The sequence below is a fragment of the Trichomonas vaginalis genome, chromosome IV (assembly GCF_026262505.1).
Source record: "Trichomonas vaginalis G3 chromosome IV, whole genome shotgun sequence".
NCBI classification, from domain to species: Eukaryota; Parabasalia; order Trichomonadida; family Trichomonadidae; genus Trichomonas; species Trichomonas vaginalis.
The window spans coordinates 23,897,636-23,920,309 of record NC_067206.1 but is presented as its reverse complement, the minus strand read 5'-3'; the positions used below and the strand labels follow the sequence as shown (position 1 = coordinate 23,920,309).

The following is a 22,674-nucleotide window of genomic DNA, read 5'->3' as shown; positions in this document are numbered from 1 at the left end:
TACATTTTATGGTCAGTATATTGAATGAAATCATGAGGATTAGATGAAAATGATGAAGGATATAATGAATTAAAGTCAACTCCAACGAAATGAGTCATAATGTTGGTGGTGTCCTCATTTGATACAGTTTTAGTTTCTGGATTATATGAAAGTTTATTAATGTGCGTGATTCCTTTAAGATTAACACGATGTTGAACATTTGATAAACCACCAGTAATTCCATTACGGAGAATGTGATAAGCTTCAACTGAATCTAAAGTCATTGGTAAATTATTTTTTTAATGCATAATTTCTTAAATTGATTCTTAAACGTTGAACATCTTCATCTTTATTTGATTTTACGACATTGCAATAACAACACATTAACTGACAATTTTCTTTGGTATGTGGTTTTTCATTATCTATTCTATCCAATGTTGGTTTATTTACATATGTAAACGCTTTACCACACATTTTGCATTTAGATGAAAGGATTAAATCGTGATAGTATTGATAGTCACCCATTGAAACATTGTTTTTGGTATCTCTTTTCACCTTTTCATCTTGTTTCTTATATGAATCAATTTTATATTTCCAATACTTTTTTGTTAATTCAAAACTTGATTCCACATTTTCTTCTTCTGGATATGTTTCGTTAGGATTGAAGTTCTTATATGCTAACGCGTAACGAATCATTGATGCATTCGATGATAAAGAAAGATTATGAAGCATGTCAATTTTATAAACAAATGTTTCTTCGATAATTTTATCAATTGGGTCAATCATAATTTCAACGTCTTTATTGCAATAATGAATAAAATATTCTAATCTATTCTCAAAATTTTTAGCATCATTGAGATATATTTGATAATCTGAATCGGATATAGTTTCTTGGGTTAATGCTGAATAAAATGAATCTTGAGTGAATGGTTCCTTTTTATATAATTCATCTTCGTAATTCTCCCATGTGATGAATTGATAAGGGAAAAAGGATTTAACACGTGATTTATTGTTTCCGAAATCTTGAGTGAATTGGTCTAATGTTCCACCCGCTATATAATTTCTGATGTCAATAAATCTTAATTCATATGGACAGTTTGTTTTCTTTACTATGACTTGCTTAAATTGAGAAGAAGAACCCAGCATTGATTTTATCTTCCATTTTGCAGTATTTAAATCACGAAGAATTAAATTTAAATCAAACTTTCCCGAATTAAAACCAATGATATTCACTTTATTAAATTCTTCATCTAAAAGCTCTTTCATTGCTTCCTTTTGTTTCTCATTTAATGTATTCATTAATTCTTCATATTGTTCAATATTTGATTTAGCAACTAATGAACAGGTTGAAAATAAAAATTCAATCCAATCAGAGATGAACGAATCACTTGATGTTAAGCAAAAATTCCTCGTAAATGTTTTATCACGGTCTACGTCCTCGCCGCTTTGCGGCTTTATTTTGACAGTTGATGATACCATAAATGGTTTTAAGTAAGCGTTCAAAGTTGTACACTCAGAAAGTTGTAATTCTTCTTTAGTCTCTAATGTTTCAAAGTCAAAAGTAATATAATATCTTGTTGGTTTATAATATTTCTGCAAATTGTGAGCTAATAACCACTGATATATCTTCTGTTTCGTGATATGTGGTGCATATGGTTGTTGTGTGTTTTGCAATTGAACGTCTTGAATTAATCTTCCATTATTTTCTTTACATTTCTCACAATGCTTTAAAAATCTTCTTTGGTTTTTCCTTTCTGGATCATCACGGATAGAATAAACTTCTTCTTTACAATATGGACAAACTCTATAGCCGGTGAGTGCTTCAACGTCTGTTATTCTGTCAGCGTGAAGTTTTCCACATGGACTCTGTGTTAATAAAATATTTACTGTTTCAAATTCTGGATCTATCATTATTGATTCCACTAATGGAAAGTCTACCTTATTTATGTCCACGTCTTCTGGTTGAGGATCACAATAATAGAAATCAATATTAACATTTAACATTCTCGCTAATCTCTCACTTTCTGATGAAATGTCAAACCCCTCATATGCATCTATTGCTTCATTTAAATAACTTCTACGAGTTTTAGGATTAACACCATCAGGAATGTTATAGAAGCGTTTAAATAACCTTCTGCTCTAATTTGATTATCATTCATTTTAGCGGTTCCGTTTTTGTTCATTTATGTAAGAATAAAAAATTAAAAAAAATAAAGTCTATTTTTAAAGCCCATAAAATGAATTAAGAACACATAAATTTTTATCATCTGCGACGTGACGAATACATTTTAATTTACTCAAGAATGCGTACCCGGATACATTAAATCTAATTCCTGTCTTATTTAATTTCACAACTTTGAAAAGGAATGTATGAATAGCTATAAAATGATGAGAAGATGTTTTATGGGTTGCTTCCATTTTTTCTGAAATAAATGAATAAATATAATGTTTATAAGTTTTCATATCTTTTATGTTCTTAATAACGAATGGTATAGACCTTTCCACTTCATCTTCCTTCGGTGCTGTTCTTTCATATGAAACATTATTGGTATCTTCAATAATGAAACCACAATCACACAAAATTTTATATGTTCCAATGGTTTCTTTTGATATTTTATCTAATAAATCAAAAACTTTATCAACACCTGTGCATTTATTTAAATAATAATTTGTGTAAATATCATGATCTTCTTTCTTAATCGTATTAGTTGCATATGTCACGTTTTTAAGAGCTTTTTTGAATTTCTCAGAATCGAGAGGTGGTGAAAGTAAGATACAAGGGTATTTTTCATTATCAATAAATTGTAACTTATGTTTACGTATAAATTTAGTACCTTCTTCTGAAAGTGTTTCGTCTATTTCACCATCTAATAAATTTTGTGTTGATTCTGAGACATAATTTTTATATCTTTCTTCATGAGATTTCTGAACTGTTGATTCTGAAGCTGGGATATTCATTAAACCCTCTACTTCATTTTCATTATATTTTTCAACTTCTCTTAATTCCTTAATTTTTTCATCTATTTCATCTCTTATTTTTTCCAGTTTTTCAATTTCATTGTATTCATCATCATCTTTAATCCGTTCTTCATAATATTCAGGGAAAACATCAGGTTCTTTAGGTTTTTCTTCTTCAGATGTGGGATATAAGAAATTTATAACATCATCTTTATTCATTTTTCCATCATAATCTAAATCATTTAATAACTCGGCAAATTTTTGACAATTTCTTAAATAATATTTACTAACTTCATAACACATCTCATCTAATATATCCTTTATTTCATCATTTGTGAATCCCAATTTTTTAACGTCGTTAGTCTTGACATTCATTTCTTACGAATTAAAAAATAAATTATTCAAAAATGTGAGACATTAATTTTTAAAGTTTATTTTTCATTCATGAAAATAATTATTTCTAATTTCTTTTACTCTCTCGTATATACTAGATTTGAAGAATTCGGAACTTTTACCATAATCTCCTAAATGTTTTCTTATCTTATTGGTTTTCCATTCATTATATGAAACTGAATAAACTTTATCTTTATCTTTGCATCTTTCATCACTTCCAATATATTTATATTTCAATTTTGATTTATTGGTTTCATATTCATTAACGTTTAATAATTCACAGTCTTCCTTTTTAAATAAATGTTTTATGTATTCAGGATTAACAATTCTATAATATTGCTTCCCTTTAAATCTTTGAATATAAACAGGAACACCATCCTCTAAAATTCGATAATCTATTTTATCTGGTTTTACTTGTTGGGTCATTTATGTAAGAATAAAAAAATAAATTATTTTAAAAATAACTTTAATTTTAAAATGATACAAAATCGCTCGATATTGTATGAATTCTTACGTTTACAAAAAAAGTCACACAACCCATCCTATCCTACTACTTATTTTTAATCACCGATTTTTGTAGTATATGGGAAAATATTATATTGCTACATATCATTATTGCAAATTGCATGATATTAAGAAAGTAAGCGCTGATTTTTTTTGAATGATTTCATAAATTGAAATGTTCAAAATAATTTTTTAAAGATGCATAGATTGTTTTTATCAATTTTTTGAGAAAGATCGCTTATAATTATAATTTTGACCAAGCACAAAATTTCCTAGTATCCAAGCACAATAAAACGAAATAAAAATAATAATTAACATCATTTTACTTACATTAAATAACAAATAAAATAACAGAGTATTTCAATTAAACATTGTTCCTGCTAAATTGCGAGACATTTCTTTCAATCTAGCCTGGAGTGTAACATCTTCAACTTTCTTTTGTTCTGGAATAGAATCTTGATTAAGAACAGCATTAGTCAGGTTTTGATTTTCAGCAGCAAGTGAATAACATTGTACTTTCAATGCTGCTTTAGAACGTTTCTCATTAACAATACCTCTTTCAAGTGAAAGAATATCTTTTCTCTTTCCATTTAGCGCTTGATTAAGGACTTCGATTTCAATATTAGCTTCTTTGAGTTGTTGCTTTAATCTTTTAACTTCAATCACCATTGCACTAGCATTCACACCATTCTTTTCTCTGTTTTCTTCTGATACTTGAAGTTTGCTTCTTAGCTTGTTAACAATTGTTTCATTCTCTTGTAGAGTTTTAATTGCTTCTAGAAGCTTAGAAGATTGTGTAGAATACTTCTTTTGTAAAGCTTCATATTGTATTTTTGGAACAGTTTCTGTCAATTTTGCTTCATATTGTTTAATTTGATTCAAGTGATCTTGCAGCTTATTTTGTTCCTGCGAAATTTGTTGTTCTTTAGCTTCAATTGTATTATTTGCTTCTTTAACAGTATTTTGACTCTCAAAAAGTAAGTTCTTAAGTTTCTCAATCTGTTCATTCGAAGATTTAATTTGTTCTTTCATACTTTCAACATATGTAATAATATCATTCTGAGAAGCTGTCTTTTCTGTTGAAATCCACCACCAATTGTGTGAATCATCAACTTTATCACTTGATAATTCCCCTTCTTTGCATGATATCCATCTCCTGGAAAAGATAACAGCTAGAATAGTATTTCTAAGACTTGGGAATATTGTATCAGGAAGAATTAATTTTCTTAATTGATTTATTTGATTAGTAAGATTTGTATTAGCACGAATAATTGCTGCAGTATATTTGTATCTTTGATCGAGATTCTTTGAGCGATGAGTGAGAGAAGAATTTCTTGTATTAAGATCGTTGTTTTGATTTAAAAGTTCTTCATTCTTGTTAATTTGTGCATTGAGTTTATTTGTAAGCTCATTTATCTCATTGTCTTTCTTATCAAGGAGATCTTGTTGTTCAACAAGAAAGCTCTTGCAAGCTTTAATTTTGGCATGATCCTTCTTAACTTGATTGATTAATTTCAAAGAATCCTGTTGTAATGTTTCAATAGACTCTGCAAGATCATTTGAATCAGGGAATAATTGTTGGTATGATGAAAATTTTTCTTCGTATTCACGTAACTGCGTTTGTAAAGAATTATTTTTGCTATTAAATTTTGATATTTGGTCTGTTAAGGATGCGATCTGCTTTGTCAACTCATCATTTTTGTTCTCAAGTTCCACTTTGTCGCTCTGTGTGTATGATATTTGTGTTTGACAATCTTTGATTTGTAATTTTAATTGAGTAATCTCATTTAATGCAGAATTCTTTTTATTATTTAATTTCTCGTTGTCGGATGTAAGCCTTTGTATTTCAATCTTCTTTTCTGATATTGATTCAATTTGCATTTTGAGTTCACTGCGAATTTCTGAAATCTCGCACTTAAGCTCTTGTATTTGAGCTTTCTTTTCTTCTAACGCTGTCGTAAGGCTTGCCGTTTGCAAATTTACTTGTTTATCAATTTCAGATTCTGAATTTTCTTTTGATGCAGCTATTTCTTCCTTATGCTTCCGGGATTCTTCCATTAGGTTATTAATCATATCTTTCTTTTGCTCATTTTCATTCGTTAGTAATTCCACGGTTTCTTTTAAGCTTATTATTTCTTGATTTAGTTGTTCTATTTTCTGCATGTTCTGTTCTCTTTCTGTTTTAAACTGTGTTTCGCTTGCAATCATTGATTTTTTCATTAATTCGTTTTCATTTTTAACTGTACATAGTTCTTGCTTGACTGAGAGAAAATTTCCAAGTTGGGCATTGAGATCATCTATTAATTCATCTTTATCCAAAATATCGCTCGATGTTGATATTGTTTTTTGGGAAGAAACGGAATCCAAAGACATCTATTAATTTTTAAACGTACAACTATTTTGTCACAACCAGGCAGGGGAGGAGTCCGGCAATGGAAAGCTTACAAAATGAAGCTCTGGTGTGTTATTCCATGACATTCGTAATGTCATTTATACATTTAATGAAATCGTTTTTACACAAAAGAAAATATTTATCTAATGGTTACTTATTCTTTTAATCCGGAAAATTGCTTAACAACATAAGAAGAATGCAATTCAGTAGAACTTTACTTTTGAGTGAAGGTGATAATTACAATATTTTTCTTCTTGGTAAAAGTGGTTTTTCTTATGACGGTTACTCATCTTTTATCTGGAATCTTGTTTAGCAATTTTTTTCATTGTAGATTCAATATTTTTGTGAAAATCTTTTGTAAAGAGGCAAAATTTAATTCAAAATTTTTGTATCAATTTTGACATTTATAAAATCATGAAGCTTGCCGACGCTTTTCTACTGATTTATAACTTGATTTCTCTATTTATCAGTTACGTATTACATTTTATGTATCTTGACAAGCTTCCAAGATGGGTGATATCTCTGAAATTTTTCGAAGGCGACTCTTATTGGTATTATTTCAAGTTTAATCGCAAATGCTTGCTAATACAATATATCAGGACTCAATGTCCAACATGGGAAGGACCCCAGAAAGCATTAGGACGTAAATTTGAAATTAAAGACATTAATTCGCTTGATTTTTCCGATTTTCTATATTTTAACAAGTTCGTTAAACTAAATGATGATGATCTTATATTTATTGCGAAATGCATTATCAGGCAATTCATTCATGATGTAGACAGGCATTGTGGTGTGCTCCTTCGCTCAGATGTCGTTATGTATGGATATTTGTTTGGAGGTATCATATATAGATACGCAAAATATCATGATGCAGGTGATGACGTGATTAAATATATCGAAACATTTGCAAAATGTTTCCGTGATAAAGATGAAAAAATTTTGGTTTGCAAATTTGGCCAACCAGGCATTTACTTCAACTACAGAGATGGTACTCATAACAAAACACCATGTCGACCAGATTTTCCACCATTAACAATTATTAATGAAGATCCTGAGTTTAAATAAATTTGTTTTTTGCGTAATTTTCCTATTTTTTCACATGGTTCAGGTTGGAACCTGAGATTTTGGCTTCATAAGTCGATTTTTTCATTTTCATCAAAACACATTTAAGAAGTATATATGATAATATGAATTAATCTTACTCTCAATATCAATAGTTTTTAGAGTATATATATATATGTTATGAGTTAGAAACTATATGAAAAGCAGACTTTTTTTTCGTACTCATATGGTATCATTAGTTTATAATAATCATAGAGCTTTCGCTATACTGCAGCATTAAAATATAGCTGTATTGTGATTATCTCCTTGAATTTGAGAGGATTCTAAGTTTAATGTCAAGATAATCTCAATTGAATTTAGCATGGAAGCAATATATTTACTATTGTAAGATTGCTCATGATAGAGCTATGCTTGTTTTACAAAGATTTACGAAATCTAATCAAAATACCGTATCACAGGAAGTTGAATAATAATAACTTTTAAAAGATTGTGTTTTTATATGGTTACAATTGGTAGTCTTTATAATAATGATTGGAAGCTCTATGTTTGCTCAGAAATATGAAATATAATCAAGATTGAAGTTTGAATATAAGTAAATGTGTGTGAATAAGTTAATAAAAGCATTTGCTGCATACTATATCTCTATGTTTCTGCAAGTACGTACTCAGATCGGGAGAATCTCTCACTTTTGTTCCGCAATGTGACATTGGGAACATAGTTTCCGATCTGAGTACATATTTGCAGGGTCTTGCAATGGCATCCTGCAGGTACGTACTCAGATCGGGAGAATCTCTCACTTTTGTTCCGCAATGTGACATTGGGAACATAGTTTCCGATCTGAGTACATATTTGCAGGGTCTTGCAATGGCATCCTGCAGGTACGTACTCAGATCGGGAGAATCTCTCACTTTTGTTCCGCAATGTGACATTAGACATTTGATTCCCGAAAGGAGTTTACATTTGCAATATACTGTCATATTATATTGCAATTATAAACTCCTTTCGAAGAAAGCTAATTTTTTTCTTATCTCAATGTTGCATTAGAAATTAGATTATAGAAAGGAGGTTACGAGTACAATGTTATACCATATAATATTGCAATTGTAATCTCCTTTCTAAAGTATCTTCTTTACAATATAATTTAATTTTCTCATTCTTCTTTAAACTAGTAAATTTTATTCACAATCTAATCTAAATCATAAATATTCATGTTTTGTAGAAACGTTTTTTAACTCAAATCGTTTTTTCTTATCAAATTTTATATTTTTTCTTTTTATTTTCCGTTTTTTGAATTTTTTATTCAATTTCAATGTAATTTAATTCTTTTTCATATGTATTATAATTTTATTCATCTTTAAATTTTTAATTTTTGAATTCATACGATAATTATTCATTCAATTTTTAAATGAATGTTTTGATGGGACGAGCTTACTGATAATAGACTCATCCCATCAAAACATTCCCTTGAAAACTCTGGCCTTCATCGAGGCCAAAGCTCACAATTGATCTCCTCAGAGCCAAGTTCCTCGACGGTCGTCCTCATTAGGCTCGATCCGAGAGGAACTTGGCCCTGAATGAAATTCACAAGCTCTGGTCTCAGGAAATGCCAGAGCTTCGCAAACAATCCTTGGGGCTGGTTCCCTCAAAGACCGCCCTGATTCGGGGCGGCCGGAGAGGAATCCAGTCCCAAGAGAGCGCCCATACGAAGCTCTGGCCTTTTCTGAGGCCAGATCCTGCAAATACAATCCTCAGGGCAGAATTTGAGGGAGATCGTCAACATCATTGACGATCTCCCTCAAATTCTGCCCTGAAAGAAAGAAATACACAGTTTCTGGCCTCAGAAAAGGCCAGAGCTTCGCTTACAGTCCCCAGGGCCGGCTTTCCCAAATGCCGCTCTGACCCCGGGCGGCAGGTGAGGATTCTGGCCATGGAATACTTACCAAACGAAGCTCTGGCCACAGTAAAGGCCAGAGCCTGCAAGATCAATCCTCAGGGCTGATTTTGAGGGAGATCGTCCACATTATTGGCGATCTCCTCTCATATCGGTCCTGAAGGACTTCAAAATACAGGTCCTGGCCTCAGCAGAGACCAGGGCTTCGCTTAAAATCCTCAGAGCCGAGTTCCCTGAGATTGTCCAAATTACGGACACTTCTCAGCGGAACTCGGCTCTGAGAAGCAACAAATACTAAGTTCTGGCCTCAGCAAAGGTTCAGGGCCTCGCTTACAGTCCTCAGGGCCGGATTTCCCAAATGCCGTCCTGATCTAGGGCGACAGGAGAGGAATCCGACCCTGGGAAACAGCAACCCCGAATTTCTGACCTCAATATGTGTCAGAGCCTGCAATACTAATCCTCAGGGACGAGTTTGAGGGAGATCGCCAACATCATTGACGATATCCTCTTATCTCGGCCCTGAAAGACATACAGATACAGGCTCTGACCCTTGTTGAGGTCAGGGCATCTCTATAAAGGGCAGTTTTTCTATGTTCTTTCATTTTCTGAAAGGTCATAGTGAAAAGGCTCTCTGATGCTTTATTGTTTCAAAATAGTACATGCTTGAGATTATAATTTTGCAGCAAATTTATTGATTGCATGCAAATATTTGTTCTCAATAATTCAAACATGCAAATTTAGGGCTTACCCGTTACAAATAAAATATTTGCTTAACGGAACCCTTTTATAATGAATAAACACTCTTTTTTATATAATAAAATATTTATTTCATCATCAATGATAATTGAGTAAATTTATAACAATAAATGCATTTACAATAACAAGTACATATCATTTTCATATATGCTTATCTTCAAAACTCTATTTTAAAAAAGATGCCTAATTGCATATGCAATAAAAATCAAGTTTTATAGATTAACACATTGAAATTGTACTTTGCACAAAACATTATGCTTGTGCTAGTAAAATCTTTTAAACAATTGTAAATAATCAAATATGATATTTGATGTGATATATGTCTAGACCAGAAATTGAAATATGAACAGGGGAAAGACAAGTTCTGATCATAGGCAAACATTGGACATCAAATACTATGCTCTGTAAAAAAGTACGAAAACTGGAAAAAAAATTGAGAGGGGGTACGAAAAAAAAAGTCTGCTTTTCGTATCGACTCTATGAGTTATCTAGATGTTTCAGATCTTTGGATATTTTTCCCTGGAGGAGAATGTAACAGAGAATTCATTTCAATAGCTAAAATAAAATTACTTTAAATAATATAACATTTATTTTTAATCACCGATTTTTGTAGTATATGGGAAAATATTATATTGCTACATATCATTATTGCAAATTGCATGATATTAAGAAAGTAAGCGCTGATTTTTTTGAATGATTTCATAAATATTCAAAGATACATAGATCGCTTATAATTTTGAACATTTCAATTTGGTAAAAAGATTTTGTAAAAAGGCAAAATTTAATTCAAAAATTTTTGTATTAATTCTGACATTTATCAAATCATGATGTATATCGATATTTATGCACTGATATTTAACTTGCTTTCTACATTAATCGGTTACATATTCCACTTTATGTATCTTGATAAGCTTCCTAGCTGGGTAATATCTATGAAATTATTCGACGGCTATCTCTATTGGGATTTTCTCAAGTTTAACCGCAAATGCTTGCTAATACAATATATCAGGACTCAATGTCCAACATGGGAAGGACCCCAGAAAGCATTAGGACGTAAATTTGAAATTAAAGACATTAATTCGCTTAAGCTTCCCGATTTTCTATATTTTAACAAATTTGTTAAACTAAATGATGAGGATCTCACATTTATTGCGAAATGCATTATCAGGCAATTCATTCATGATATTGACAGGCGATATGGTCTAATTCCTAGTTCTTTTGTCGTTATATATGGATATCTGTTTGGAGGTATCATATATAGATACGCAAAATATCATGATGCAGGTGATGATGTGATTAAATATATCGAAACATTTGCAAAATGTTTCCGTGATGAAGTTGAAAAAATTTTGGTTTGCAAATTTGGCCAACCAGGCATTTACTTCAACTACAGAGATGGTACTCATAACAAAACACCATGTCGACCAGATTTTCCACCATTAACAATTATTAATGAAGATCCTGAGTTTAAATAAATTTGTTTTTTGGTGTAATATTTTCACATCATAGCTTTCCTAATTTTTCTTCTGATACTTGAAGTTTGCCTCTAAACTTGTTTCTAAATTTACATTAATTTTTTTAGAATGAGTTTCCAACATGCGCAAACAATTGGAAAACTACTGCTTGACTTCAAAAAGATAAATATGTTCTGTGCTCATGTACAAATCTAGCACATTATTATTCAAAATGTTAAATTTGGGACTCAAAGTTTGCAAGATGAGAACAGAAATGTAAATTATATACTTAAACTTTACATTTCTGTGTTCATGTGCAGTTACATTAATTTTTTTTGATAATGTAAACTGAATGAGATTCCTTGCAAGGAAAACTTTTGTCCATAATGGTTTAGGAGATGGAATACTCCAAAGAATTCTAACAGATATAAATAATACTTTTTTTTTACTGTTTGTATTTGAATGATTAAAGAAATTCTAGAAAAATGCATCTGTAAGTTGATACAAAGGAGCTCCAAAGCTCCCTTTCGTAAGGGTTGTGAGCTATGGAGTTCTTGAAGAGGCAGAATGACTGCCATCTTCTTCTGATCAGCAGAGGCCTAAAAGGGAAAGAGTCTCTGCTAATATGGCTTCAGGAGCTCCAAAGCTCCCTTTTGTAAGGGTTGAAGTGGCTTCTTTCACAATGATTTCGAACTCAATTAAAATTTTTTGAAATTTTCTATTCATCATCCATTGCAAACATCATTTCTTCAACGTTTTCAAAGTGCTGATACGAAGCTCCTCCAGATAACGTAGCAATTACATCCTCATAGACTAATGGAGCGTTAAGATAGCTTGCCAAAAACATTACACAGTATAATTGTGTTTCTAACGGTCTTTGGCTATTGTGCTTTCCTGGAACTATGAATATTTCTTTATCTTCTCCAGAATATTTTTCGAAAATTTTTTCTGAATGAGTTTTTGATATGAAGTCATCTTGTTCGCCATGAACAAATCTTGCAGGACTAAAGCAAGAAGGTGCCGCTTCAATTGGAACTAGTTTTGATATATCAAAATTTGCTAATTCTCTAATTTTCTTAGCAATTAATGATTTTGCTATTGAAGCTATAAAACCCGGTACATGTACTTTAGCGGCAATCTCTTTAACTAAGTCAGGCAAAGAAGCAAAAGGTGAATCAATAACTGCAGCTGCAATTGTAGGATCATCAGCAAGTGCGTATAGTGTAGTAGCAGCTCCCATTGATCTTCCCCAAAGAGCAACTCTACCAACATTAAAATTCTTGCGAACAAAATCAATTGCGCATGTAACATCGTCTCTTTCAAAATAACCAAGGGAAATGTATTGGCCGTCAGATAATCCACATCCTGAGAAATCGAATGTTAATACAGCAACGCCATATGGAATAAATATTGGTGCTAAAAACATACCTTCATGCTGTGATGATGCATTTCCATGCAAATAAATGATGCACGACATTTCAGGAATCTGTTCTCGTGGAGAAAAGAATGAACCGATAATTTTTTGTTTCTTGGAATTTTCGAATGAAATTGGACGACGAGGAATTTTACCATAATATGGGATATTTATTTCATTAGGGAAGGAGTTGATATCATATTCAAACCTTGGAGGCCGAATTATGGCATTTGCTCCCATTAAAACATATTTAGACATCTTGTAATTTAAAAAAATTTACATGTCAAATATAAAATGTCAATTTTTTTTCGCGGTAAAAAATGTATTCTCTTCGCTTGATTGATTCCAAAAGTAGTGAAGACCTTTCTAATGGAATTTTGAGCGTTTTTCAGCGAAGAAAAGTATCCTTCTTAAATTCACTTCAAAAAATCTTGTCATCAAATGCGAAAGATGATTATATTAAGATAATGTTTGAGAGCCCAGAGTCTGTACTCTTCATACCAGATAGAATATGTGAATTAATAGAAAAATACTTAACAGATGATCGGGAAAAATACATACAAGACTTATATCAAAGAATACGAGCTATTGAAGCATGTTTTGGTACAGAAAAAGAATTAGAAATGGAACAAATAGGTATGCTTATTCTAAATCAAATAGATAGTAATCCAAGCATTGATCCTGAAAATAACGACATAATATTAAAATTTAAAAAGCGTTTAAGCAAACTACAATCAGATCCAAATGTCATACAAGTTCCAAAATCAAAGTTATTTACTATTAAAAACGAGTTAATTAAACTTAACGAAGATAATAATCAATTAAAGTTATTAATTTCTAGAATGAATGGTGTTTATTCCAAATTTCAAGAGAAAACATCGAGTTTTTTACATCAATCAGTTCAAAATATAAAGTATAAAATCGATTCAGATGCAGAAAATGCAATTTCCTCATATAAAGGGCTTCAAGAACAATTTAAAGATCATTCTTCCAAAATTCAAGCTAAATATCAAAAGAAAATAGCCGAATACCGCAATATTATTGAAGATTTGCAAACAGAAGTTCGAAAAATTACCTCTCAATATCAGACATCAGAGCTTAAAGTCAAAGAACAACAATCTGAAATCGAGAAGCTAAACAAATGTATGGGACATCTTGAAAATATCAGTCAAGATGTGATGGATAAAGAAAAATTCATGGAAAACTCATCGAAAGTCATTGACGAACTTAAAGAAAACATAGAAGAAAAGGATAATCAAATCAAAATACTGCAAAAAACAATTCAAAATATTGAAAGATCAAAATCACAAATTAATCAAAATAAAGAAGCGATAGATAAGCTCAAAAACGTCTGTAAGTCACTCAAAGCAGACAATGATTCACTTAGCTATAAACTATCAATGGCACATGCCGAAATAGAACTAAAGGAACATCAAATTGAAAGGTTGTCACTTTTGGAAAATCAAAGTAACGATGCTATTCAAAAAATGGTTGAGTTAGAGAAAGAAAATAAAGAACACAGACTTCAGCTCAATGATCTTACATGGAATAACGATGAATTGACACAAGAAAACAAACTACTAAAATCAGAAAATTCGGAATTGAAAACAAAACTTTCACAAAGTGAATTGAGTTTAAGAGATCTCGATGAATTAGATTCAATAAGGAATGAATTAAATGATGCTAAAGAACAACTACAAAATCTTTCAATTGTTAGAGAAAAAAGTGAAAAATTGGAAAAAGAAAACACTGAGTTAACTTTACAATTGACAAGAGCAACAAAAGATTTGGAAATAAAAGACTTGAAGATAGAGAATCTTTTATCAGAGAATGAAACGTTTAAGAGCAATTCTTCACAAACAATTCTGAATTTGCAAGAAAGTGAAAAGAAATTGCAGGAAACATTAACAAGAAATGATGAAAATGAGTCACAGCTTAAAGCAACAAAGCTTAGATTGAGTGAATTAGAGGATAATTTGGCAAATACAAAATCTGATTTCGAAAATTTAGAAAAAGAATACAAAATTGCCAAGGAAAGAGCTGATCTCGTTGAAGGCCTACAACAAACTCAATCTGAATTAGAAAATAAAGTAAGTGAATTATCTCAAAAGCTGGAAAATGAAAAATTAGAAAATAAAAATTTGACAGAAAAATTTGCAGAAGCAAAAAGTGAATCTTTGGCCAGTGTTTTACAGTTAAACCAAAGCCAATCTGAGAAGAAGCAAATAGAGAAAGAAATTAGTGATTATCATAAGAAAATAGAGAAGGAAATTGATGAGTATCAAATGAAAATTTCTGTTTTACAGAATGATTTGTTGCAAAGAACGAAAGAAGTGTCAGAATCAAAAATTCAAATTACAATTCAAGCAACAACAATCAATGAATACGAATCAAAGATGTCTGAAATTAGAGAACAATCATTGCAAGAAAAGAATTCGATTATTCAAGATTATGAATCCAAAATCAATACTCTTAATTCTGAAAAAGATAAACTTAGTGCTGAAATCAAATTTTCTGAATTAAAATTCCAAAAAGATAAGGAACAAATGCAAAAATCGAAAGATGATTTGTTATCCGAAATCAAAAAGAAGAGTAATGACATGGAAATAGAAAGAGCAAGGTTTGTAGCTGATTTAGAACGTGTTAAATCATCAGAACTCATAGAAAGACAAAGAGTTTCTGATGAATATCAAAGACAAATCGATAAGATCAAACGAGAGAAAGAAACAAGTGATAAAAAGCTTGTTATTTTGACAGAACATGTCAATGAACTCGAAAAATTAATGAGTCAAAATGAAAATGAATCTCAAAAGAAATTCAATGAATTGTATCATTCACTCAAGCTCGAAAATGACAAACTTAGATTGCAATTATCAATGCTTGAACCATTAAGACCTTTGATCTTGAAATCTAATGATAATTATTCTGATTTAGTTCAAGTTTTAATACAAAAAGTGACAGAATTTTCAGAACTTCAAAAAATATTTGGTGAACATTACCAGACCATTGCTGCTATGAAAACATATATTAGTGAATCCAAACAGAACACTGAAATCATTAGTAGCCTGTTTCCTCAAGTAAAAGACCAGAAATCTCTTTATATTGTTTTGACACAAATGAAAGTTGTTTTTGAGTCATTGCACAAGATATATCCAAATCTTAACATTCATGAAATACCAGGAAAGGTTTCTGTCCATGTTTCTTTGCTTGAATCTATATGCAAACAGTTTGGAACCACTGATCCGATGTCTATTTCTTTCTATTTGTCAAAAACAATTACAGAACTCAAAGAAAAGAATGAGCAACAAAATTCTTTGTTGCGTTCGATTTGCAAATTATGTGGAACAACAGAACCAACAAATATTCCACAGGAAATTCTCAAACTGAACAATGAGATCAAACAAAGGAAAGAAATGACAAACTCTTTATTGTCTTTCATCGGGGCGAACACAAATGATGAGTTCCAACAAATTGTCAATGCTCAAATAAAGACAGAAAAAGAACTCAGAGAAAGATTGACAAAATTGAAGATTATATTTGGAGATGATATTGAGAAATCGGCAGAATACCTTGATAATCTTAGAAAGGAATGTGAAAAATTAGGAAATAGAGGTGATACATTGGAAAAACTCAAGAATTTTGTTGAAAAATATAATAATTTGGTGACATTGCAAGAAAAAATCACTCAAAAGATTAATATATTATATGGTAATGATATACTTGATGGAATATCACATATGTTTGATGATTTAGCTTTTTTGTCATCATTCCTTGAGAAAGCTCTTAATTTTTCACAAAATAATTATCTAAAACTGAACATTCCTATTGATGAAAGACAAAAAATGGCGATTAATCAATGCATTAGAAATGTTTCTGATGAATTCATTTCTTTACAAACTGAAATTAAAACTGTGATTCGGGAAGCTTCAATACAAGGTTTTGTTGGTTCGAAAGCAATTGATGCATGTCATTTTTTGGTTGAAAAGAGAACTAATGACATTAAGAAAGAGATGAGTAATTCACACGGAGCAGAAATTCTAACTCTTAAAAAGACTTATGATACTGCAGTTGCTGATTCCAAACGTGAGAATGAAAGATTGAAGAATATGTTAGAAAGATCATCAAAAGATTTTGAAGAAGAAAGAAAGAAATTTTACTTGAGAGAAAAAGATTTAATAACAGAAGTTGAAACATCAAAGATTGCAGCCAGATCAGCTTCATCCGAGATTGATGGTGCCAAGAGAGTCATTAATGAGCTAATGAGAGTTATTGATGGAAAATCGCCTGACATGGCATTTCTTCGGGCGCATATCACCTCATCGGAGCTTAGATCACTTCAACAATTACCATTTGTAAACTAAAATGTTGTGTTTATTTGTTTTTTACTTAATTAATCAATTATTTTCTTTTTGGCTTTTCATTAACTTAAGTGAATATTTGAGATAATGTCAGAAAGTGGTAATTTAATTGTGCTTGTGTGTCAAAAAATTGTGCATTCTTCGGAAAATCGACTTGCATAATCATAATGTATTTTAAGAAACAATCACGTGATAATGTTTTCAATACATATTAATGATGCAATCATAGACAATCATTGTCAATGAAAAGCTATTTTGTGTCAAAATATATCCTTGAAGTTAAATTAAATTGTAATTTCATAAAGTTTAATTCGGAAACTTTAGAATTTCATTTTACTATTGAATCATTGTAATATTTTTAACTAATAAAATTTGTTAAGAATCTAAGGACCTATTCACGCCTGTACTGAATTTTTTGAGAGAGTCTCAGAAAATAAGTGCCCCCTTAATTTGAAAATTTTTATAAATTCTAAGGGTACTTTCTTTTATTGATGGCCAAATCCATTGTCCTAAGGACGAAAAGTAATAGTTCTGATAAATTTTGTATATATAAATTAATAAATCAGGAAGCAATTCTTAAGGACTCATTGCATTAGTTTTCAACTATTCAATTTTTTGGACTTAAATGTACTTTTTCTCTATGATAAAATTGATATTTTTAGGAATAAACTTAAATCTAGCATACATTGATCATACTCTAACTTTTCATTGTTTCAAAATCTAAAAAAGATCTCAATAAGAAGACTCAGGGTGTAAATAACGTATTTTTTGTAAACTAAGGGATCCCTTAAAATAGTAGATTTTTAAAACTAAAAATAAAAACAATTTATTTGTTATTTTTTATATTGATAAACAGTATATTCGCGGTTTGAATAGACTTCACTCCATGAATCTGGAAGAACTTCTTTGGCCAAATCATTAACAACAGAATTTCCTCGAATTATGTAATCAACAAGTTTTTCAAGTCCTGTGCAATTGTTTGCGATTATTTCCTTAAGTTCACTCTCTCTCTTTTCTTTGTCTACACCAGTGTGTCTCATTGATCTGATGCTGCTCATGAATACTTGTCTTCCTGCGATGACTGAAATTGCCTGTATGTCACTCCTCGGTGCAAGAAAAACACTGTTTCTTGGTGTTTTCTTCATCGCCCATGTTGTCAATGTTTCATCGACATCGTACCAACTAGGACTCAAGTTTGTCCACTGTTTCTGTGCGCCAATAACACTGGACAAACATGTGATAACTGTCATGATAACAGCAAGCATCGCAACAACTCCTTTTGATTCCAATGTTTTAGGAAGCAAAGAAAATCGATACCAAATTGCTGCATAAACAACACCAGAAATAATCATGAAAACACAAAATACAGTGACTGATGTATACTCACAGAAAGGAACAAGTTTCAAAAATGTAAAAATGAAGAAACAAACAACAGACGGCAAAAATAATAAACGTTCACTTTTTCTTAACAAAAAGAAACCGCAAAGCAATATTACTTGGAATGTTCCATACATACCCATCCAGAAATCAACTGCTGGGAACAAAACACCTCTCTTGTAAAGCATGGCCCATGGAGATTCAATACCAAACAAATTAGATAAAAATGTCGGAGTTAACATGCGTGGAATGTGAAATGCAGTGCCTGCACAGAATCCTATTGCCATCAATGGAAAACTAAAGCTGCCTTTTCCTTCAAATAAGTAAAGTAAAACAAAAATTGCAAAATAAGTTGCAAATCCGAAATATGCTTGATGCTGAGATGGTGGTAATAACAAACCTGGTATAAACCCAATAAATAGTGATGAAATTTTGTCTAATTTGATTGCTTTGTTCGCAATTTTGAAAATTATCACATATAATGGTGAAAGTATCGAAAGAGCGAATACTGTTCCTGGACTTGCTAAGTATATGTTGAGTAATGGATGAAAACGTGATGGATGACCCATGTACATGTCTGTAACGTAATCTGCGAAACGATTTGTTCGTGTTGCATTAATTAAGAATCCGAAAAAGCCAAATCCACCAACATTTAAGGCTATGAATGGAACAATGATCGCAATGTATTCTGGTATCTTAAAATCTTTTGATAATACGTACATTGCTAGTAAATAAGCAATCATTTCGAATAGGGCTGGCGCCAACAAGCCCATTTTCATGGATGCTTTGCCTAAACGAAGCATAGAGCTGTGTAATGGTGTTAACCAACGAGTAACAACTGATAATCCTGCAAAATTTGGATGTTTCATTCTAAATATGTTTATTTTTGGACTATTTATGCCGTGTAAGAAACTTGCTTGAAGTGATAAGTCTTCTTGAATGAATGGTTCCATATTCGTTGGAAAAATTCGAGGAGCAGGTAAGTAAGATCGTTTAACAATGTAGTATGACGAAAATACATAGAATACTAATGCTCCTATATCATAATAATTTATCTTTATCGCTTTTCGAATCTTTAATTTTAATGTTAATGCGGTAACTAGTAAAACAAACGTAAGAAAACCTAATATTCCGAGCTGAACTAAAAAATGAAATGTATTTTGCCCGAAGAATAATGATGTAATGAAGTAAATTAAAGTTGATAAACCAATTCCTGTTGGGATTCCAAAACTAATGATTACGTATATGTTCAGTTCTGCTGGTAAAATGCAAAATGATAGTAAACTACCAAATGCTACTTCGAGTGCTATCAAAGGAATCCATAACATAATTAATTTATGATATAAATATTGTGAATTATCAATACTGAAACAATTATACTGTGAAATATTAATATAAAACAGTCAAATGATATACAAATAAAAATTTTTATTCAAATGTTTTAGTTTCGGATGTTATTATAGTACATTGTATTTTCCACATACAGAACTATACTCATTCACTTAATCAAAAGCATCTATTGTAGATATGAAAAAGATTTTTATTAAGAATTAATGAACAAATTGATATAGAATCATATCATATTTGACTATTAAAAGACAAAGATATATGCATTCTGCACAAGGATATATATGTGTACACAATTGCCTAATGGGGTTTTACAAAGCAGCGAAACAACTATATAACTCTCTATTCTCTCAAATTTTGAATGCTTTTGGGGCAAAACATTGCTAAAATTCAGAAGTTTGGACGAAAGATCTAAAAAGAAATCTAATTTGGTAAAAAAGTATTATCTGCAAATTAAGGGGGAAAAAAGTGATAATAGTATATGAGAAAGAATTTTATAAAAATAAACTAACTATGAATAAAAATTTATACTTTTCTATGAATTTTTGTTCTTTTTTTTTGTACAGTACTTGATGACGACTGACTCGTTGAAGTGTCACCAACAATGAACTCAAGAGCGTCGTCTAATGTTTCTTCTTTCTTTGGTTTTTGTTGTTGTCTTGTTATTGTTTGTTGTTTTGTTTCGTTGTTTGAAACTGGTTGTGGAGTTCCTCTTTTATGAATCTTATAAACTTTTTGTGAATCATTCTGGCTTTGCTGTGGATTTAGAAGCTGAGTATTTTGTTTTGGTTTTGGTTCGCCAAAGAAATCATCAATGTCTTCATCAGGTGTTGATGGTTTCGTGAATGCTGATGCTGATCCATATGATTGATAAGTTGAATTCGTTTGTCTTGGTGGTTGAGAAATCTGAGTTGTTTGTTGTTGAGTTTGTTCTTCATCTTTTGACATTAGTTTGTTAATTTTTCCTTTGAGATATTCTAATGCTTGTTTAGATTTCTCTTTCGCTTTATCAAAGCCTTGTTCCATCTTTTCGATAAATTCTGGTTTATCGATTTGTGTTGGATGATATGTTTCTTTCGATGGAACAAAACTACATGATTCATATTGTGTCTTTTGTCTTTGTGGAGGCTGTGTTTCTACTTTTGGTTTTGGATTATCACTAAAGAAATCATCGATGTCATCTTCATTTCCTTCATTTACATTTGGCATTGATGAATAATCATTATTTTGTTCTTCAATTTTTTCTTCTTTTTGTGGCTTTTCAATGAATGGATTTGGAGCATCGTCATCGTATGTTTTGAGTTTCGGTTGAGTGTTTATGGTGGTGTTCATTGGTTGGAGAGGAGGCAATTGCTTGATTTCTTTTGGTTCTTCTTGGTTTCCTTCATCGTCGTTGTCAAAGAAATCATCAATTTCTTCTTTGTTGGCTTCATCGTCTAAATGTAAATCCAATTTATCGGCAAGGCTTTCCTCTTTCTGTTCCTCTTCCTCTTCTTCTTCAACTTGGACTGGTTTCGGTTGTGGTCGGACAATTACGGTTTTCTTCTTTTGAGATTGGGTTTCTTGTGGCTTAGATGGTTGTACAAGTTGTTGCTTTGGCTGTATTTGCGGTTGTGGCTTCGGAGAATCGTTGAAGAAATCATCGATTTCAGTATTTGTTAATTTAACTTCAGGTTGTGGAGGTTTAGTTTCAATACTTTCCGTAGTTTGCTTTTTAGTAACTTTTTGACGCGTTTTGACAGTTTTTGTCGTTTTAATTGTATGAGTTTTTGGTTTTGGTGCTGGTTCGTCGTTAAAGAAGTCATCAATGTTTGTATTTTCTTGTTCTTCTTGAACTTGTGGCGCTTGTACTGGCTCTTGTTCATTAATTGAATTGGCCGAGTTAGAATGAGAGAGAACATGAGTTTCTCGGGCTGTTCTCATATGACGAGCTCTTAGCTTACCACGTGTTGATGGTGTTGTAGCTGATATACTTGCAACAACATCATCGATATTTGCATTTTGAGATTGAGATCTTGTCATTGTTTTGGATCCAAGGACAGAAGGAATGGGATTTGATGGTTTTGGTTGTTCAAACGTTGGCGTGGATGTATGTACTGGAGTATTTCCAAGCAGAGTAAGATGTGGCGGATCACGTGTTTTATCGGCGTATTTTCTAGCAACATATTTGTCTTCAATGAATCTTTTCATTGCCATAGTATCTGTTCCTTTCGGTCTTTGGAAATTTGCAGGTAAATTTGCTTCGAAATATTCGTTAACTTTTTGATTTCCAACAGCTTGCATCACAGAAAGTAACTTTGGAGGCCAGGAATCTAAAGTACATGATCTAACTAATGTAATATGTGTTCCAAGAGAACGATGGATTCCACTACATTTCAGACAGATAAATGCACCAAATGTTGTTGATGCCCAGTCAGGCTTTGCAGATTGGCAATCAGCACAGACTTGATTTTCTGGGAGATTCATGAGTTTCCTGATCTCCTGCAAACCGGTCATCAGCCGAAATTTTTGATTTTCAATGGGAAGAAAATCTTGACAAAAAAACGCTACCAAAGCAACCCTTAGAATACTGACAAAATAATTGATGAAGAATCTTTTTTCCTTACTCTAAATTTTTCAATCAGAAAGCAATGAATTCATTTCATGCAAGCAGGATCCAAATCATTTGATTAGACCAAAACGGCTAACAAACGTTGACTAGCTTATAAGGTTTTTCCATGTTATGATTTTTAATATCTTGAACACTTTTTTTACTGAGTCCTATCAATAGTTAGCCTAAATCTATTGAT

At 31.4% G+C, this 22,674-nt stretch overlaps 8 protein-coding genes and 1 pseudogene across 9 annotated transcripts, besides 2 other annotated features; 3 read left to right on the top strand and 6 right to left on the bottom strand.

The window, feature by feature from the left end:
- Positions 1-3,273: part of a mobile genetic element that runs on past the window's edge.
- Positions 4-1,983, bottom strand: TVAGG3_0156780 (annotated as a pseudogene). Its single transcript has one exon. A coding segment is annotated over exon 1 (1,980 nt).
- An 882-nt stretch (positions 3,274-4,155) lies between the features above and the next one.
- Positions 4,156-6,207, bottom strand: TVAGG3_0156760 (uncharacterized protein; the record flags this gene model as incomplete). Its single annotated transcript, XM_001303934.2, has 1 exon — positions 4,195-6,207. The coding sequence occupies one exon, from the start codon at positions 6,205-6,207 to the stop codon at positions 4,195-4,197; it is 2,013 nt and encodes a 670-aa protein (XP_001303935.2).
- Positions 6,208-6,632: 425 nt separating this feature from the next.
- TVAGG3_0156750 (uncharacterized protein) lies at positions 6,633-7,365 on the top strand (the record flags this gene model as incomplete). The annotated part of the gene is made up of 1 exon (XM_001303935.2): positions 6,713-7,291. One exon carries the CDS (start codon positions 6,713-6,715, stop codon positions 7,289-7,291), a length of 579 nt encoding a protein of 192 aa, XP_001303936.1.
- A 565-nt stretch (positions 7,366-7,930) lies between these two features.
- Positions 7,931-8,224, bottom strand: TVAGG3_0156740 (uncharacterized protein; the record flags this gene model as incomplete). Its single annotated transcript, XM_001303936.1, has 1 exon — positions 7,931-8,224. The coding sequence occupies one exon, from the start codon at positions 8,222-8,224 to the stop codon at positions 7,931-7,933; it is 294 nt and encodes a 97-aa protein (XP_001303937.1).
- A 2,539-nt stretch (positions 8,225-10,763) lies between these two features.
- On the top strand, positions 10,764-11,666 carry TVAGG3_0156730 (uncharacterized protein; the record flags this gene model as incomplete). The annotated part of the gene is made up of 1 exon (XM_001303937.2): positions 10,832-11,410. The coding sequence occupies one exon, from the start codon at positions 10,832-10,834 to the stop codon at positions 11,408-11,410; it is 579 nt and encodes a 192-aa protein (XP_001303938.1).
- Positions 11,667-11,896: 230 nt separating this feature from the next.
- Positions 11,897-12,054: a mobile genetic element.
- A 53-nt stretch (positions 12,055-12,107) lies between these two features.
- Positions 12,108-13,061, bottom strand: TVAGG3_0156710 (palmitoyl-(protein) hydrolase protein; the record flags this gene model as incomplete). The annotated part of the gene is made up of 1 exon (XM_001303938.1): positions 12,108-13,061. The coding sequence occupies one exon, from the start codon at positions 13,059-13,061 to the stop codon at positions 12,108-12,110; it is 954 nt and encodes a 317-aa protein (XP_001303939.1).
- Positions 13,062-13,270: 209 nt separating this feature from the next.
- TVAGG3_0156700 (A-type inclusion protein-related family) lies at positions 13,271-17,164 on the top strand (the record flags this gene model as incomplete). Its single annotated transcript, XM_001303939.1, has 1 exon — positions 13,271-17,164. One exon carries the CDS (start codon positions 13,271-13,273, stop codon positions 17,162-17,164), a length of 3,894 nt encoding a protein of 1,297 aa, XP_001303940.1.
- A 765-nt stretch (positions 17,165-17,929) lies between these two features.
- Positions 17,930-19,862, bottom strand: TVAGG3_0156690 (uncharacterized protein; the record flags this gene model as incomplete). Its single annotated transcript, XM_001303940.1, has 1 exon — positions 17,995-19,491. One exon carries the CDS (start codon positions 19,489-19,491, stop codon positions 17,995-17,997), a length of 1,497 nt encoding a protein of 498 aa, XP_001303941.1.
- Positions 19,863-20,000: 138 nt separating this feature from the next.
- On the bottom strand, positions 20,001-22,384 carry TVAGG3_0156680 (GTPase activator protein; the record flags this gene model as incomplete). Its single annotated transcript, XM_001303941.1, has 1 exon — positions 20,411-22,381. The coding sequence occupies one exon, from the start codon at positions 22,379-22,381 to the stop codon at positions 20,411-20,413; it is 1,971 nt and encodes a 656-aa protein (XP_001303942.1).
- Between the last annotated feature and the right edge of the window lie 290 nt (positions 22,385-22,674).